The sequence below is a fragment of the Orcinus orca genome, chromosome 16 (assembly GCF_937001465.1).
Source record: "Orcinus orca chromosome 16, mOrcOrc1.1, whole genome shotgun sequence".
Classification (NCBI taxonomy): Eukaryota; Metazoa; Chordata; class Mammalia; order Artiodactyla; family Delphinidae; genus Orcinus; species Orcinus orca.
This window is the reverse complement of record NC_064574.1, coordinates 12,491,942-12,511,866: the sequence shown is the minus strand read 5'-3', so window position 1 is coordinate 12,511,866 and position 19,925 is coordinate 12,491,942. Positions and strand designations below refer to the sequence as shown.

The 19,925-nt window shown below is 45.3% G+C and overlaps 1 protein-coding gene across 3 annotated transcripts in view; it reads right to left on the bottom strand.

Annotated features, from left to right (window-relative positions):
* B4GALT5 (beta-1,4-galactosyltransferase 5) overlaps nucleotides 1-19,925 on the bottom strand; it is a 103,062-nt gene that overhangs the window by 78,228 nt on the left and 4,909 nt on the right. The window contains exon 1 of one of the 3 annotated variants that reach the window (XM_033411202.2): nucleotides 8,557-8,680. The exons of 1 other annotated variant lie outside the window; for it this stretch is intronic. In XM_033411202.2, the coding sequence (XP_033267093.1) occupies nucleotide 8,557 (1 nt within the window). In that variant the 5' untranslated portion in view covers nucleotides 8,558-8,680. Of the gene's footprint in view, nucleotides 1-1,790; nucleotides 2,115-8,556; nucleotides 8,681-19,925 lie in introns of those variants that run through there. One more of the 3 variants, XM_004282889.3, reaches the window with a different exon arrangement.

Genomic DNA, 19,925 nt, shown 5'->3' with positions numbered 1-19,925 from the left:
TATTCAGCTAGTTCAGTGTTGACAGGTCAACAGAGAATGGCACTAATCATTACTACAATCCTAAAGGGTATTTCCCTAGAGTTAAACCATCAACCCTTTCCTAACATCCAAATGATCCAGACTTTTTACAGCAAAATTTACTCTCCTTGCCCCACCCCCAACAGCATTTTCTGATCATTTTTCACCTTAAACTGAGGTTTTCTCTAGGGCCTCATGGTGATGCCAAATCAGGCAAATACATACCTTAAACCTTCCATCTACTCCCTCCCTTCTTTCTTGAAAGCTACATATAATAGCTTTTTTTTTTTTGAAAACTCTCTAAGCATCAGGTACAATGATAAGTGCTTTAAAAGGGAACTTATCTACTTCCATCCTTAAAACCCTATAAGGTTAGGATGAGTACCCCCATTTTACAGAGAAGAAAAGGTGAGGCTTAGTAACTTGCTCAAGGTCATAAAGGGCAGCGATTAGAATCCAAATCTGACCTCCATGTCCTCTGACCTTAACCCTCATGCTGTTATTTCCTTCTAATGTTTCTTCACATCCTAAATGTCTGCTCTATGCTCTTAGACAGCCTATGCTTGGTCAGGGTTCAGTTTCTCCAGGGCTGTCTTTCCTTTAAAGGACATGCCTTTGAGAAGAATGAGTCCCCATTCCACCTTTTCTCCATGCTCCTTCCCACCTGCACCATTTCCCCAAGGCTCTTGTCATATCTCCTCCTCTAGGACCAATTTAAATGTACACACCCCCGGCCCCATAGGATACTACTGAAGGGCCACCTTCTACCGTCAAGGCTAGGAGAGGGCAGAAGTTAAAGAAAGGGGAGAAAGGAAGAGCCCAGACAGCACCCCTTCCCCAAGTCTTCAATCAGAAAGAAACTGTGCCTGAGGACCAGAGGGGGGTGGTGAGGATTCGGGGAAGGATAGGAGATAAGGGAGAGGAGACGACAGGGAGTGCCCTTGGGGGTAGGCGGGGCAGGGGGAGGGGATGGAGAGGAGGCGTGGCACACTCAGGGGTTCGTAGACTGAATGGAGGGGGTGGACCTCCCTGGGGGGTGGGGGATGCCACCCTGCTAGGAAAGGGATCTGGCCACTTGGAAGAGGAGAATGTGTGTGTTGGGTAGGAGGACCTGAAGGTGGATGTAACAAGGGAAAGTCGAGGGAAGAAAGGGTAGGAGGAAGAGCAGGAAACGGTGGAGTCACCAGGGAGAAGAGAGGGGAAGGATGGATGGGAACCAGGAAGGTGGGACTCCTGGAGACCCCAGCACCGGGGCTCCGCGAGGAGGGGAGGGCGGGCCGCGGAGGTTCGGGGACCGCGGAATGCCCGGAACCGGGGCTGGAGGAGATCCCGGAGGAGGGAGAGCGCCAGTTCTCGAGCCGAGGAGCGTTAAGTGGGGGTTCTAGGGAGGCCAGGGCAAGAAAGGAGGCGTCCCAGCACGCGCGCGCGCGCGCTCGCGTGTGTGTGTGTGCGTGTGTGAAGGCATGGTCGGGTTCCCGCGGGGAAGGGGTTAAAGGAGGGCAGGGGGTGGGCGGGAGGCTGACGGGGGGAGGGGGGTTCTGGAGCCCGTCGGGGTGCAGGGTACTGGAATGTCCTGGAGCCCCCCGAGGGCCAGGCGTGGGGTCTCCCGAGGGTCGGGCCGGAGTCCCCGTAGTCTTCTGAGGGCCAGGCTCGGGGTCGCCTCCCAGCCGGGTGTCTTCTGAAAGCCAGGGTCCCCTCAGGGCGGGGCGGGGGTTCCCGGGGTCCCCTTGAGGCCAGAGAGGCACCCCCAGGGTCCCAGGCCCCCTTCCTACCTATGCCGGGCGCCACATAGACGAAGTAGAGCAGCGAGGACGAGAGCGAGAAGAAGAAGAGCGCGGCGAGCAGCGAGCGGCGCGGCAGCCGCAGCAGCCCCCGGCGGACGCGCATGCTGCAGCCAGGCGGCCGCTCGAGGGCCGGGCCGGGCCTGCTCCCGCCGCTCTCCGTGCGCCGCCTCCTTGGCCGCCGCCGCCGCCGCCTGGGCCTCCGCCACCTCCCGGGCCTCGCCGGCCGCCGCTCCCAGCCGCCTCGCCGCTCCCAGCCGCCGGCCGCCGCTGGCCGGGCCACATGAAGCGGGCGGGGGCCTGAGCGGCCCGGTAGAGAGCGCAGCGGCGGGGGCGGGGCGGGGCGGGGCGGGCCGCGGGGGCGGGGAGGGGGCGGGGCTAGCGCCGCTGGGCACCGTCGCAAAAGACCCGCGCGCGCGCGCGCTCACACAGCGATCCCCTGTTTGGCCCCCGCGGCGGCGCAGTGGCCCGCAGGGAAAGTCGCCAAATGGCGACAGCCCCTCTACCGGCGCGGCCACCGCCCTGGCTTTTGGGGAACGTCGCTCAAGTGCCCGTCGGTCCGCTCTTGGACGCCCCCAACCTGGGAGCCAAGGGGCCGTATGCAATGTCTGACTCGGCTGGCCACCCACTGCGACAGAAGAGCAGGGATTGTAGGCATGAGGGCTCGGTATACACCTCCATTCATTCATTCATTCATTCAGTTCACCATTTATTGAAAGCCAGACATATGCCAGACACCGTTCTTGGCGCTGGGGATGCTACATAGAACAAAACAGACAAAATCTCTGTCTTCTTGAACATAACATTCAAATGGGAGGAGAAAAAGAAACAAATCAGTTCATAATGTCAGGTACTGATAAGTGATATGAATACAATAAAACAGGAGAATATGTTTGAGGCAGACTAATGTGGTCAGGGAAGGCCTCACTGAGGGGTGACATAAAACAGTGAACATCAGATGCAAAGGTCCTGAGGTTAAAAAGCCTGATGTGACCCCAGCTTAACTCAAGGCCAGCATGGATACAATCCAGTGGGTCAGGGAGAGCGACAGGGATGAGGTTGTAGCTCTGGGCAGGTTCCATATCCCAAAGATTCCTAAGGAGCTTAATGATAACAGTTATCAATATGAAGACTTGCCCTTGAGAGACACTGGGCTTTACCTACCTCATTAAATTACCCCAACAGGCCTGAGATGTGTGCTCTTATTATTCTTATTGTACAGCTGAGGAGACTGAGGCTCCTAGATGGAGAAGTAATCCACCCAAGCCTTGCAATAAGGGCTTAAATAAAAAATGAGCTGTCTCCCAAGGCACCCTTGACCACTAGGCTGTAAGTGCCTCAGCATTCCATCTGAACCCTAATTTCCATCCTGCAGACAAATCGGTACCCTGCTCCGTAGGATAGTGTGCGGCCATATCCAAAACAATGGTTTAAGATCAGCCCCAGGCCAGAAGACCTCTGATGGCAGTAGGCAGTAACTAGAGACTCAGGTGAGGGCCAATAGAACCTGCCTCGGCCTCAACTCAAGAAGTTGCCAGCTGAACTGGGGAGGCAAGTGTCCCCTTGGAATGCCATAGCAGTCAGGAGAAGAAAGGACTTTGCAGGGATTCTGTGAGAACCAGCAATAATCCTGCTTTGTATTCCTGAAGTGATTTATCTTTTTATGGTGTTTCTTTGACTCTTTATATTCGGGCTCTAGAGCCAGACTGTCCTGGTTCCTTGTTCCTGTTCATTGTTCCCTGTTCCTGTCTCTTCCATTCTTAGCTGAGTGACCTTAAGCAAGTTACTTAACCTCTCGGCCTCTCAGTAAAATGACATGTGTTATTAGTAATGACTGCATCGGGTTGTTGTGAGAATTTGAGTAATACATGCACACAGGCTCTCAGCTGACCAACACCCCTGGGAAACGGAATGGGAGAGAAGAGGCTTAAACAACAAAAAAGAAAAGCAAATAATTTTGACTCAGGCAGATGTGAGTTCAAATCTTAGCTTGGTCTCAACTGGCTGTGTGACCTTGAGCAAGTCACTTCACCCTCTGAGCTTCTATTCATTACCTGTGAAATGGGCCCAGTGTTGCCTACCCCATAGGGATGTGATGCAGAGTAAGTGAGATAGCAGAGGTGAGGCCTTAGACCAGAAATCTCAAACTAGCTGGAATAATCTGACCTGCCACTACTTTTGTTTGGACCATACAATGGCCCCCGCCTCCTGCCCAGCTCTGTCTTTAACAAATATTTTCAAACATACAGAAAAGTTCAAAGACTAGTACAAGGAGCACCTGTACACTCTCCACTTGGATTGATATTTTTCCAGCTTTTTAAATTTTTTATACAATTTTTAAATGTTACTTTCCATTTACAGTTATTACAAAATATAGGCTATATTCCCTATGTCATACAATACATCCTTGAGCCTATCTTACATCTAATAGGTTGTACCTCTCACTTCTTCATCCCTATATTGCCCCTCCCCCTATTTTTTCAGATTTATCTATCTATATTCATATGTACAGTTTTTTTCTGAATTATTTAAATTAGTTGCTGCCTTATTCGTACTTCATGCTTCAATACTTCCACAGAAATCCTAAGAAAAAGTACATTCTCCTACATAACCACAATAACATTATCACACCTAAGAAAATGAACAATCATACCACAATGACCTGTAATATCCAGTCCATTCCCAAATTTACCCTTTGCTTTAAAAAATGTTTTTTATAGCTTTTTTTTTAACAGTATCAAATCAGGGTTTACACATTGCATTTGAAATTATTTCCATAGTATTTGTTTATCTACCATAGTCCCTCTACCTTTTTTTTCATCATCCCTCCCCCAATATGTTATTTAAAACACTTTTAAACCCATTGGGAAGTTGAAAGGATGGTACCATAAACACCCATACACCACCATTCCATGTTTTGTTTAATTGAAACAAAACAATTGGTGCTGGGTCAGTTGGACTTCCATATGGGAAAAAAAAAAGACACCACTCCTACCTCACACTATCCATGAAATCAGTTTAAGATGGATTGTAAATCTAAATACGAACGATAAAACAAAAGAACGAAAGCTTTTAGATGAAAACATAGAAGAATATCTTCCTGTCCTTGGGGTAGGCAAAGATTCATCAAACACCAGCCAAAAAGGAAAATTTTGATAAGTTGGGCTACATTAAAATAAGAATTTCTCTTCATCCAAAGACACCTTTAAGGGGAAGCACAGGCCGCACAGTAGAAGAACTAGAAATATGTGGCTGATAAAGAATTCGTATCCAGAATATTGTTTAAAAACACACGCAGATTTATAAAGACCAACAAACCAATAAGGAAAAAAAAGGAAAGGGCTTGAACACACATTTCATAGAAGAAGATATGCAAGTGGCCAATAAGCACACATAAAGTTGCTTGCGTTCATTTGTCCTCTGAAAAATGCAAATTAAAACCACACCTCAATACCATCTGTGGGCTGCTGATTCAGAGGATAACAGGGGGGGCCTAGAGCCGAGCCTGGAGGAAGTCCGCCTTGAATGGCAGAGCCAAAAATTATGACTCTGCCAAGGAAACAGAGGGCTCTGGAAGCTGAGGGAAGAGGTGCCTCTGCCTTTGTGCACGAGACCAAGGTCACTTTTCATCCCTGACATTATATTATACATGTATGTGTTTATTTATTCCTTTTCTGTCTCCTGTATCGAACATAAGCTCCATGCAGTCAGGGATTTTGTTTCATTCTCTGCTGAATCCTTGCATCTAGCACTGTGCCTGGCATACAGCAGGTGCTCAGTAATTATTGAAGGAATGCTGAATGAATAGCAGATGTGCATTGAGCACATCTGAGCATGGCAAATGCAGAGGTGACCGAGAGGAGGTGCCTGCAGCCCACTGGCAGGAATGACAGGAAAGTGAGGTAACTGTGGTACAGTGCGATGAGGGCAAGACTCATATGATCAGCAGTCTGGGGAAGTGTTCTGTGAGATTCTAGATGGCCTTTGAAAGGGAGGTGAGACATGCTTGCTCGAGGGGCAGTGAGAGGAGGCCAGCCTGCCTGGAGCAGCTGGTGACTCCAAGGAAAAGGAAAAGGGATGGGGTGAGATCAGAGGGGCCTTAACCCTATAGCTCAGTAGGGGCCCCAGAGTCAGAAAGATCTGATGACCAACCAGTCCTGCCTCTTCCTCACTCTCGCTCTGTGACCTTGGCAAGTCATTTCACCTCTCTGAGCCTCCATTTCCACATCTGTAAAATGTGGATCATAGTTTTTCCTCCTGGGGTTGCTGTGAGGACTAGAGATAGTACGTATAAAGTGCCTGGCATGTAGCAGGCGCTCAATCAATGGGAGCTGTCCTATTCTTACACTTTCTCCTGTGGGCCATAGGGAGCCCTTGAAGGCTTTAGAGGAGAGGAGTGGCCTAAAGAAAGGTGTGTGTGGGGGGGGTGGTCCCTTGAGAAATTCCAAGAGAGCATGAATTGGGCCTCACATGCTTGTCAACACTCAATTACAGACTAGCCCAAGTAAAACACGTGAAGAAAAGGATCCAGAGCGTGAACTAAGTCAGAAATAACACTATGCCCTCCCCAACCCCTCAAACTCTCCTGTTCCAGGCACCTGCCCCGAGGAAGCCATTGCACAATCCATAAATGCCAATCACCAGTATTGTGATAATATTACAAAGCAGTGACTATCTGAATTCAAACTCCCAGAGGCAATGAGTAGATAAATGTCGTTGACATTTCATAACTGCTTTCCAGGCCCCAGGAGACTTGGCATTGATTACTTCTGGTGCCAGAAACTCCTGTTGACTGAATATTGACTGTGACGTTCACCCTGGTAAACTCCAGCCAGGCAGTCCTTTCAGAGGAAACTGAGGGTCAGAGCAGAAGCTTTAAGAGCCGGTGTGTCCTCTTATCCCTCTACCACAGTGACCATCAATGTTCCACAGAGCAGCTGCCCCACCAGCTGAGTCCCAAAGGGAGGAGAAAATTCCCCCGAGCCCATCAGGCCAGTGATGAACATATAGCATGAGCAAGAAATAAAACTTGGTTTTAAGCATCTGATTTTACTGTTTATTTTACTACAACATAACCTGGCTTATCCTAACTGATCACAAATATATTCTTGCGTCATGAGTATATGCTTTCATGACGCATATGCGTGCGTCAGGCTTTCTCTCAATATATTTTTATAAGGTATAGCCTCAATGAAACATGTAACTGAGGTTTATTCATTTCTTGATGATGTTAATTTGTTTCTTTTTTTTTTTTCTATTACTGGTCCATAGATCCTTAGCCACAATTCAAAATCTAAAAAATCTGAAACCTAAATGCTTTTTCATAATTTATTTGGCAGTTACGACCTGACCTGACCTGAACTTCTTTGGTGGCAAAACTTGACCTCAATAGACAGAAAGCTATCTATAATCTTTATCATACTTAATATGAATAATCATATGTTCCACTGAGAAAATATTTAGATTTTTACTTACAGGGTGACCCATTCCTCTCAAGGGGTGTTATATAAATATTCAGTGTATGTACCATGTTACCTTTCAAAATTCTGAGATTTTTTTTTTTAATTTCAAAACATATCTGGCCCCAAAGGGGTTTGGATGAGGGATGGTGGCCCAGTAAAAACGTTGCTGCAATGAGCATCTCTTGCAGAATGTCATTTACAAAGATGGCCTCAACAATATTTCCCATTCCCATGTTCTTCTGGAACTTACTTTAATTCCTCTCCCTTTGAACCTGGTGGGATTGTGAATCACTTATAGCCAATAAAAAGTAGTGGAAATGCCAATGCACAACTTCTGAGGAAATGCAGCTTCTGACTTGTTGGTTGGACCATCCACCTTAAGAGCCTTTAGCCACCACACTGTGAGGAAGCCCAGGCCACGTGGAGAGGCCGCTTCCAGGTGCTCTGATCAAGGCCCCAGCAGAGGTCCCAGCTGACAGCCAGCATCAATCACCAGACACGTGAGACAGCAAAACTTTAAACAGTCTAGCCCCCAGCTGTCAAGTCATCCTCCACCTTCAAGCCTTCCTGGCTGAAGCCCCAGGCAAGCAGTCCTCACTGTGCCCTTTCCAAATCCATGAGCATAATAAAATGGTTCTTGTTTACACCGCTAAGTCTGGGGTGGTTTGCTACGCAGCAATAGTACCTACAACAGTGCTCTTCTGTATATATCCTGCGCACCAGGGCAAAAGTTTCTCCAGAGCACAAACATACAAGAGTGCATTTGCTGAGCAGTAGGATATGCACATCTTCTGTTTAACTGACTGTTTCCCAATTGTTCTCTGAAATGGGTGTGCCAATTTACACTCTCTGCAGCAGTGAACAAGGACTTCCTGCCTCAACCGTGGCTGCTAATGATGAGACTTTTCCAGGGCTCTGTCTCTCTGCCACGAAGCCCCTCCGAAGAAAGAGAGTAAGATATGAGGAACTGGCATAAAAAGTTAGCAAAAGACCTTCAAGAGCATTGATTCTACAGAGACCTATGGCTTTGCAGTCAAAAGACTGATTTATATCCCTTTTCTAAATTCTGACACTATCTTTTCTATCCTGGACAGGAAGGCCTAGGGCATGACCAGGTGGCTCCTAGGGAGTATCAACTGATGGAAGTGATTCTCTTGTTCAGCAAGTATTTATATCTACCAAAGTGGGTGCCAGGCATTTTTCAAAATGCTAAGAAAAGAAAGAAGAGGAGGAGGAGAAGAAGTATAGGTACCAGATATTTATTGGACTTTTTTAGATATTTAACTTCCACTCACTTCTGCAATAGTTCCAATTTCCTCCTCCTCTGCTTTCAGTCTGTGGGGTTCTCTGAGGTTGTTGACTCCATTTCTGCCTCCAGACTTGTTAGGTGAGCCAGCCTGGCGAGTCAGAACATTGTATTCCTCTGGTAATAGTAATTGATTCAGCGTTGGGTAGACCAGTCAGAGCCAATGAGACTCAATTCCCAAACATTTAAATTTGTGCTTTTGGAGAAGCCAACTTTCTCTTTCATGCTAGATATAAATATGAAAGGTTGTGAGGCTGACGCAATGGCAGCCATTTTATCCACATGTGGAGCCTGGGGATGAAGCCGGCACATGGAAAGAAACTGATGCAAGCAACAAAGAGAAATCGAGTCCTGATGACATAACTTGAGTCCTGGATCCATCTAGTCCTAGCCTGCCATTCTTTCCGCCCCACCCCCCACCCCCCCCCACACACACCAAGTTTTCTACCTGCTGAACTTTTTCTGTTTTGTTTTATTTTTAATTGAAGTATAACATACATACAGAAACATACACATATCACAAGTGTATAGCTCACTGAATATTTGGAACTGAATATACCCATTTAACAAGCACTCACATAAAAAAGAAGCAGCACATCACTGGCACTCACTTTGTACAAATAGAATCATATATTCTTTTATGTCTGACTTCTTTTGTTCAGCATTATGTTTGTGAGATTCAGTCATATTGAGGAGTGAAGTTGTAAGTCACTCATTTTAACTGCTGAATAGTATTCCATTGTGTGACTATACCACATTTTATTTTCCAGTCAACTGTTATCAGGCATTTGTGCAGTTTTTAGCTGGAGACTGCTATGAATAATGCTGCTGTAAAGTCTTTAGTGTAGTGGCTCTCGTACTAGTAAACTACTCTCTTGACATAACGCATTAGTCAGGACTTTCAACTCAAACTGGCTTAAACAAAAATGAAATTTATTGCCTTAAATGACTATAATGGCCTGAAGCAAGGTTACATGGCTTCAGGCATAGCTGAGTCCAAGGGCTCATGTAATATCAGCACGCAATTTCTCTCCACATCTTAGCTCTGCTTTCCTTTGGGTTGGCTTCATCAGATTCACCTGCTCCCCCTAAGGAGGTGGTCCCCACAGCTAAGGAATCCCTGCCAAAAAAAGAGTGTTCAGGGCTTCCCTGGTGGCGCAGTGGTTGAGAGTCTGCCTGCCGATGCAGGGGACGTGGGTTCCTGCCCCAGTCCGGTAAGATCCCACATGCCGCGGAGCGGCTGGGCCTGTGAGCCACGGCGGCTGAGCCCGCGAGTCCAGAGCCTGTGCTCCGCAACGGGAGAGGCCAAAACACTGAGTGGCCAGCGTACCGCAAAAAAAAAAAAAAAAAAAGTGTTCATGATCAAGTCTCATTGGCTTGGTTTCAGTCACATGGCCATTCCTGAACCAATCAGGGACTAAGGGAATGGAGTGTGCTGATTAGCTGGACCTGGTCACATGCCTACACCCAGAGCCAGGGGGCAAGAGGAACTTCATATGAACTACCTGACTGATGGTGGAAAGGCTGACTCCCCAAAGGGAGACCAAGGTGCAGTTACTCCAGTGGAATAGATGCTGGGTAGGCAAAAACAATAGACGTTTGTGGACCATACCAAGCTTTTTTTATGCTTTCATGACTTTACATACTCTGTTTCTGCTACCTGGAAACCCTGGGTTCTCATTTCTCTTCATCCTTTAAGACCCAGCTCAAATATTTTTCCCCAGTGTGATATCTCCCAGAATTCTTGGTCTGGATACTCAGATGGGTGCTCTTGACCTCCATTTCACTCTCCTTCTACTGGAAGAGGCTCAAAAGCTTAAAATGACATTCCCCAGGCTCCCTTGCAGCAAGGAGGCCAGTGGTAAATTAAGTTCTGTCAACTAGATGCATTTGCATGAGATCTGAAGGGTGGGAGGGAGGCAGTGGTCCTCTTCCTGTGGCTGTGGCCCCTGACCAGCCATTCCTGGAAGATGGGAGGAGCATTGGCAGTGGAGTCCTCCGTCTAGTCCCCAGTTTGAAGGGTGTGAGGCAGGAGGATGTGGCAGTGGTGATGGCAGGAGAAGCAGCAGTTTGGTGACTTCTGAAGCATGACCAGAAGGAACCTTAAAGTGGAGGAACCTTAACATCAAAAGTCCAAAATGGGGACTTCCCTGGCAGTCCAGTGGTTAGGACTCTGCACTTCCACTGCAGGGGGTTCGGTTTTGATCCCTGATCAAGGAACTAAGATCCCACATGCCACACAGCATGGCCAAAAAAAAAAAAAAAAAAAGAGAGAGAAGTCCAGAATGGTCACTCCGATCACTCTTCCACCCCTTCTGGTGACTTTGCAAGCACCTAAATCCTGTATCAAATCCTGTTTTGACTAAAGTACCTGGAGTGGTTTCTATTTCCTGAACTATATCCTGACATAAAATTCTCTGATGTAGAATAATCATAGACACCTCTGTGAGAGCACCAATTACACTGCTTTATGTGTACGTACATACATATGGGTGTATTTTCACATGTGTACATAATAAAACAAGCAATTAAATAGCACTTACGCTGCATCAGGCACTGTTCTAAGCGTTTTACTTAAGGCTTACAGCAACATCTTGAGGGAGGTATTATCACCACCCTCATTCACAGATGAAGAAACTGAAGTGTAGAAGGATTAAGGAACTTGCCCAAAGTCACACAGCTGGTTTTTTTTAATATATAAGTTATGCGTCAGTTATGGCTGGATTATACATTTCCTTGAGGGCAAGAAAATGTCTCTTTTTCATCTTTGCACCCTTTGTGCCTAAATCAAGGCCTGGCACATGGTAGATATTTGGCAAATATTGGTTAAACGAATGCATGAATAAAATGGTTATGAATTCACCTGAGTCTGCTGTAAGAAAACAAAAAAATTCCCCCTCAAAGTCCAATCATTAAAAAATGTTTCAAGGTATTTCTTTTCCCACTAGAGCATGGGTAAGTAAACTTCTTTTGTAAAGGGCCAGATAGCAACTATTTTTAGTTTTGCAGGCCATACAATCTCTGTCACAACCACCTAATTCTGCTAGTGTAGCACAAAAACAGCCATAGACATGCAGCTGTGTTCCAATAAAACTTTATTTTCAAAGATAGGCAGTAGGCCAGATTTGGCCCATGAGTTGTAGTTTGCTAACCCCTGCACTAGAGAATGAGTCTCTGTTGTATCAAAGTATTTACTACAGATTATTGCACTTAGTAAAATCCATCAGTACCTTAATTTTTACTTCGTTTTGAAAAATTACTTTTTAAGCTACCACCCTTCAGCTTATCCCATTTACTTCCTTCAGTACATTAAACTTCCTGGCACATAATTTTCATCATGTCACTCTCCTTATCAAAAACTTTTGTGGCTCTCTATAGCTTATAGAAGAAAGCATAATCTTCATTTGACCTTCAAGACCCTCCATGACCTGGCCATGACCATTTGTATCACTTACTTCTCTCCAACATGTAAGTGGGGATAGAGAATAAGTATTTCAGGTTCTATACTGAGGAGTGTGCTTAGTAACATTCCATGATTCTACACCGTACAGGGCTCAGTCAACATTCCATGACTCTACACAGAAGAAGGGGGTTCAGGGCTTCCCTCGTGGCACAGTGGTTAAGAATCTGCCTGACAATGCAGGGGACACGGGTTCAATCCCTGGTCCAGGAAGATCCCACATGCCGCAGAGCAACTAAGCCCGTGTACCACAACTACTGAGCCTGCACTCTAGAGGCCATGAGCCACAACTACTGAAGACCGCGCGCCGCAACTACTGAGCCCATGCACTGCAACTACTGAAGCCCGTGCACTCTAGGGCCCATGTGCTGCAACTACTGAAGCCCGCATGCCTAGAGCCCATGCTCCACAACAAGAGAGGCCTCCGCAATGAGAAGCCCGTGCACCACAACACAGAGTAGCCCCCATTCGCCACAACTAGAGAAAGCCCACACACAGCAACAAAGATGCAACACAGCCAAAAAAAAAAAGAAGTGGGTTCAGCTAACATTCCTTGGGTCTATACAGACGAGGAAGCTCTGTAGACATTCCATAATGATAAGCAAAGAGGCTCTGCAAACATTCAATGATTTTATAGAAGCAGGTGTCCTGCAAACAGTACAAGATTTAAGCCACAAAAAGGGGTTCTGCAAACATTCCATGATTCTGTACATATAAGAGTGTTCCTCAAAAATAGTTCATAATGCTATATACAGGAAGGAAAAGTTGATCAAACACCCTAAAATTCTATACTCAGGGAGTGCTCTGTAAACATTTTATGATTTTATACCTAGGAAGAGACTTACAAATATTACATAATTCTATAGATAAAAAAGGGCTGTGTGAGTCTTCCTTGATTTTCCAAGGTGTTTTGCAAACAGTTGGTGATCCTGGAGAGGGATCTACAAACAATTAATGATTCTACTCGGAAGAGGGTGTTCATTTCCCTGATTCTACTGAGAACAGGAATGCTCTGTAAAGATTCCACGGTACCAAACATAGGAAACTCTGTGTGCAGTTAATGATACTACAGATAGGAGAGTATTCTGTAAATATTCCTTGATTTCACACAGAGGAGGGGCAGTCTGCAAATATCTCATGATTTTATATGTAGGAGAGGGTTCGGAACACATTCCAAGATTTTACACAGATGAAGGGAGTCCAGCAAACACTCCTTGATTCTGCTGAGAAGACAAAGAATCCCTACAAATGTCCCTCGATGTTACATACAGGAAGAGGATTTGGAAGCAGTTCATTACTTAATACACAGGAGAGTGCTTGGCAAGTGCTTGGGAATTCTGTGGGCTGTAGTGGGCTTGGCAAATCTGATCTTACAAAGGAAAGCTGTGGGATGGGCAGTTCTATCAATGGACCCCAAGGGCCAGAGCCCAGAGTCTCTAAATGTTTCAAGCACACATAAAGATGTTTGAGACCAATACTGACTCCAAAATATAAAAAGGAAACTGCAAAAATTGAAATTAGTCTAAGTTTAATAAAAACATCTACAAAATATAATGTTAGGTCAGCTAGTCATCTACCTCTGAACTCACACGATTGCATCTAACTGTATCTACTGAGCCATGGGGATGCATTCTGTTATGCTTAATATGATGTGGATGTGGCCTTACAAAGTAACAATGCCAGAGGCCCAGGAATATCCTAAAATGACCCTAGATGGGGAAGTTGCTGGAACGTTCCCGTGGGAAGGTTAGAGGACTCTCATCTCCAAGCCACTTGCTGCCCCTACCAGCCCAGCTCCTGAGCAGAACGCTGACATTCCAGAGCTGGGCTCAGTTCATTCTCTGCTGGGGTGAGAAAATATCCCAACTCCCAAGGGACGGACAGGGCTCCAAATATCACCCACTGATTGGAGGAAAGGCTGCCCATGTCCGCAACAGGGAAAGCCAGTGAGCCAAGGACATTATGTTGTGGCATGTGCCTGGAGCAATCAGATATTGTCATGGTATCAGGAAGGAAAAACAGCTGTGTCTGCTTCTCCCCCTCCCATCCTCTGAGCCCGCAGCATGACTCCCAGCAGAGTAATGGGGGTCAGAGGAAGGAGTTGTGGCGGCAGCTAAGCCCCAGGGTCACAGGCAGGAATCAGGAATGTTGACCAAAGGCAGTGAGAGAACGTCTGAGTCTAGGGTCTAAACATCCCAGAGCCCGGCTATAATCAATCAGCCCATACGACAGCAAATGCAATATTGCCCTGAGCTAGAGGCCACAGGATGGGCAGAGGTCAGAGCTCTGTTCTTCCATTTTCTTAACCCATACCCCTCCTTCAATGAACATAAAAGCACCTCAGTCTCCTTTGGCATCATTTCGATTTCAAAAGAAATTTTTTCCCTCTAACTCTAAAATGATTAAAGAACACACAGAAGAATATCTTTATGACCTTGGAGAGAAAAGGATTTCCTAAACCAAGCATGAAAAGCACAAAGTATAAAGGAAAAGATTAACCAATTGGACTACATCAAAATTGAATATCCCTCAATGACAAAAGACCTCGCAAAGGGAAAAGACAAGGACAAGCCAGAGAAGATACTCACAACCAATATAACAAAGAGATTATATCCAGAATTTATAAAGAACTCTTACAGATCAATAAGACAAAAGACAATCACCCCAATGAAAAAGGACTAGAGGGTTTTAAAAGGCATTTCTGTGAGAAGAGGTAACCCGTAAACACATGGAAAGGTGCCCAGTGTCAGGATTAATCAGGGAAATACAAACTAAAACTAGAATCAGATACTGTTTTACATCCAGAGATTGACAGAAATTCTACTTCTAGATACGTACTCCAAAGAAATTCTGGCAAGTGAGCATAAGGGGATATATACAAGGGTGTTCATTGCAGCATAGAGTGTAACAGTGAAAAATTACAGGCAACCTAAAGCCATTATTAGGGGAACGGGGGAAAAACTGGTTTTATCTGTCACATGATGGCATACCATGCAACAGTTAAAATGAATGAACTAAAGCTTCTCTATATATCAATAATGTGAGAGAACAGCAAGCTACAAAATGAGACATACAGGGGGATAACATTAGGCTGAATTTAAAACATATAAACAATGAAACTATAAATACTAAAAGAAAATATGAAAGAGGGCTTTCTAATTATGATTCAATGACCAGAAGCCATAAAGGACTGATAAATCTGACTATGTTAAAATAAAAACTTACGGCAAAAAAAGAGAGAGAGAGAGAGAGAGAAAACACCCACAAATGACAGGACATCCCTGGTGGCTCAGTGGTTAAGAATCCCCCTGCCAATGCAGGGGACACGGGTTCGATCCCTGGTCTGGGAAGATCCCACATGCCACGGAGCAACTAAGCCCGTGCACCACAACTACTGAGCCTGCGCTCTAGAGCCCGCAAGCCACAACTACTTAGCCCGCGTGCCACAACTACTGAAGCCCACACGCCTAGAGCCCGTGGTCCGCCACAAGAGAAGCCACCTCAATGAGAGGTCTGTGCACCACAATGACGAGTAGCCCCCCATACTCGCCTCAACTAGAGAAAGCCCATGCGCAGCTATGAAGACCCAAAGTGGCCAACAAAAAACAACAAACAAAAAAAACCACACAAATGACAAGCCAGAGAAAAATTCTTGCAACTCATCCCACAAAGAGCTACTCTCCCTCATGTAAGAAGAGCTCATAGAGACAGATAAGAAAAATGGACAAAACCCAATAGAAAAACGAACAAAGAATATAAACATACAGTTCATAGAAAAGGAAATTCGAATGGCTGTTAAACATATGAAAAGCTGCTTAGCCTCTCTCATTCTAAGAAATGCAAATTAAAACTATAGGAATCTCCATGGTCCATCTATCACTTTGGCAAAGTTCCAGAAGCTTGATAACATGCTGAGTGATAAGAGTTTGAGGCAACAGGAACCTTCAATTCCTGGTGGGGTATAAATTGGCCCAACCTCTCTGAAGGACAATTTGGCAAAATCTATCAAATGATAAATGCATATACATTTTGATCCAGCAAGTTCATTTCTAGGAATTTGTCCTACAAATAACCCTGCATATGTGAAAGATGACATTTGTATGAAATTATTTAACAAAAACATGGGCCATAATAGGAAAAAAAAAAAAAAGGAAACAAAAACCCATTGTCCATTGAGAGGAGACTAATAAAGTAAACTGTGATCCATCAAATAACAGAATACGACGCAGCAGTTAAAAAAAAAGAATGATGAAGCTCTCTATGTACTGATATGGAAAAGTCTCTAAAATACATTGTTATGGGAAAAAATAAGTGTGATGATACCTACCTTGTATAAAAACTGTAGGAAAATAAGACTGTATGTTTGTATTTGCACATGTATTCAAAAAGATACTCTAAATGCGGCTTCCCTGGTGGCGCAGTGGTTGGGAGTCCGCCTGCTGATGCAGAGGACACAGGTTCATGCCCCAGTCTGGGAAGATCCCACATGCCGCGGAGTGGCTGGGCCCGTGAGCCATGGCTGCTGAGCCTGCGCGTTTGGAGCCTGTGCTCCGCAACAGGAGAGGCCACAGCAGTGAGAGGCCCGAGTATCGCCAAAAAAAAAAAAAAAAAAAGATACTCTAAATGAACACATACAAAAATAAGATAGTAATTACCTGTTGCAGGGGGAGGGAACCATATGAATCATTCATTACTCATTTAGGAATTAAATGTTGAAACAATGAAAGTGCACATACATATATACACCCATGCAAATCAGTTTATGCTTCTTCCCTGCTTAAAAACTTCCAAGAGCCACGCCCTGAAATAATAATAAAAGTCAACACCTCACTGAGGCCTACGGACCCAGAAGGATCGGGTACCAACCAGCCATCCTCTCTAACCCCCTCTGGTCACCCTATCCTCACCTTTCTTCATCTCTTTCTCTATATGTTCATATGGTTGTGTGACTGAAAAAAACAAAAAGTATAAAAAGGTATCCAAAAACTGGAACCCTCATACACTGCTGGTGGGAATGCAGAATGGCGCAGCCACTTTGGAAAACAATCTGGTAGTTCCTCAAGCAGTTAAACATAGAGTTACCACATAACCCAGAAGTTTTACTCTGAGGTATACACAAAAAATATATGAAAATATGCGTCCACACAAAAATTTGTACATGAGTGGTCATAGCAGCATTAGTCATAAAAGCCCAAAAGTGGAAACCTTAAATGCATATTACTAAGTGAAAGAAACAAATCTGAAAGGACTGCATACTGTATGATCTCAGTTATATGACATTCTGGAAAAGGCAAAACTATGGAGACAAGATAAGGATCAGTAGTTGCCAGGGATGGGGGCAGGGGGAAAGATGAATAGGCGGAGTGCAGAGGAGTTTTAGAGCAGTGAAAATAATCTTTATAGTATTATGATGGTGTATATAGGTCATTACACATTTCTCCAAAGTCATGGAATGTACAAGAGTGAACATACAAGCCTAAGGTAAACTGTAGACTTTGGGTGATTATGATGTGTCCATGTAGGTTCATCTTTGATTTTAAAAAAATGTACCATTCTGGTGAGTGATATTGACAATGGGCAAGGTTATGCACGGTGGAGGGGGGAGGTTATGTGGAAATCTCTGTACCTTCCTTTCAATTTTGTTGTAAACCTAAAACTGCACTAAAAAAATAAAATAAACAATTAACACGTACACAAACACATTCCTCAAGGGGGAAAGAGACACAATTTTAAAATATATATGTTGTTTGAGTTACTGATGGAGGTGAAACTGAGGGTCACCTGTAGCCAACCATGAGCAGCAGCGTGCCCCCAGGAAGGACTGAGTGAACTGGGGAAAAGCAAATTCAAATGTGTCCTTCCTCTGCTCAAACCTTTTTCCATAGCTCCCCATTGCCCTCAAGAGAGAATCCAAATATTCTTAACATTTGCCAAGACCTGCATGAACTGATCTCTGGGCACCTGTCATTCCTCCTCCACCTTTTCCACTCAGTCTCTTTTCTCAGGAACATGGACGTCACTGGTTTTCTTTATGTCCCTTGCATGAGCCCTGCCCCCCTCTCTCCCCCAACACACACCCCTTTTCCCTGAAAACCTCCCCTCCCTTTCCCACTCTCTGAGGCTAAATAAGCCTACACACCCTGCCAGGTGGAACGGCAGGGAGGCAGCCAGTGTGGCTGGAGTGGGCTGCGGGGGCGGGGTGGTGCAGGAGGACCGAGGTCAGAGGTAACATGGGTGGGGGCCATCACAGAAGGCCTTGCTGATCAAAGAAAGGCTTTTACTCTGAATGAGCTGGGAGCCGTGGGAGATTTTGTGCAGAGGGACAGGATCTGACTTAAGATTCCTTTAGCTTTTGGGGAGTGGCTAGCAAGGGCAGAAGTAAGAAGACCCAACACCCTCAATCAGAATTAATCCCCATTTCGTCTATGCCCCCAGAACACACGCATGGACTGCTTTCAACAGGCAAAAGCCTTTACTTCTCTTTCATGTTCTAGTTGACTATAAGCCACAAGAGCTGAAGCACAGTAGATAAGACCTCTGGGGTTGAAGTCCATCCCTCTCCACCTAACAATCGGGTGTTATTTAGTTTGTTGGAACCTCAGGTTTTTCATCTGTAAAATGCGGTTGATAAACTGTACTGACCTCCATAGAGCTGTAGTGAGGATTAAAGGAGTTAATCCACGTAAAGTGTGCCTGCAGCATGATCAATCTCAATAAACATTAGCTATGATTATAAAGTGTCTGTCTGCACTACTATAATAAGAACTCTGTGTTAATTTAACCTGGCTATGCAGAAGCAGCTCTCAGGCTGAGTTTGCTGGAAATCCAAGCCTCTGCTGACGGCAGGAGGTCTCCCCGCTTTCCTGTCTCTCCCCCACTCCCCCCATCCCGTCCTCCTCCTCTTCTCTGTCCTTTTCCTCCTTGGTTTGTTATGATTCTTGCAACAGGTTCGTGCAGAGTCTTTACATGTTAACACTTCCAAAGGACACCAGTGATCCATGGGCTTCCTGGACAGATGAAGAGACTCGTGCAAACATCCAACCACAGGATGGAGGGGTCGATGGGGCCTCAGAGCCCTCATCTAATGCACATCCAGATACAGAACTGGGGGACCAGAAAGCTGAAACCACTAGGCACAGGGCGCAAGGGTTAGGGACAGAACTGGGGCAGGAACCCAGGTTTCCTCTCTCCAGGGCTGAGGTACTTTTGTTTCCTTTTATCAGTTTTTAATTACACAAGTAAGGCAGTCTCCTCCTTTTTAAAAAATGCAGGTGAATGTAAAACATGTCTTTAATGACCACCCTGTGCCACCTGCCAACATTCTTTATCCACGAGCCTGCTCTATTTTTCACCAAAGCACCAGTTTCCACTTGACATCCCACTGGAACGAAAACTCCAAGAGGGCAGGGAGTTCAGTGATTTACTCATAGCCGTGGTCCCTGTGTAAGGACCACTCTGTGCCTGGCACAGAGTTAGTGCTCAGTAGATACCTGTTAAAAGAATAAATGATACCCTGCCATCCTTGCCCCCTCCATGCCAAGTTAACCATTATTATCAGTTTGGCTTTTTCAACCATTTAGACCAGTACCATCCGATAGAACGTTCTACAGTAATGGAGGTAGGCTGTATCTGCACTGTCCAATACACTAGCCACTAGCCACATGTGACTACTGAGCCCTTGACGTGTGACTGATGCCACTGAGAAACTGAATTGTTTATTTAATTTTAAATAAACGTTTACACTTAAATAAATAAGTAAAATTCAAAAATAAATAACTAAGTAAACTTTTACCTTTAAATGTAAATAGCTATGTGAGGCTAGTGACAACCGTATCAGACGGTGCTGTCCCAGACATTGTTCCGTGTGCATTTACATATATATATTACTCACACACTGC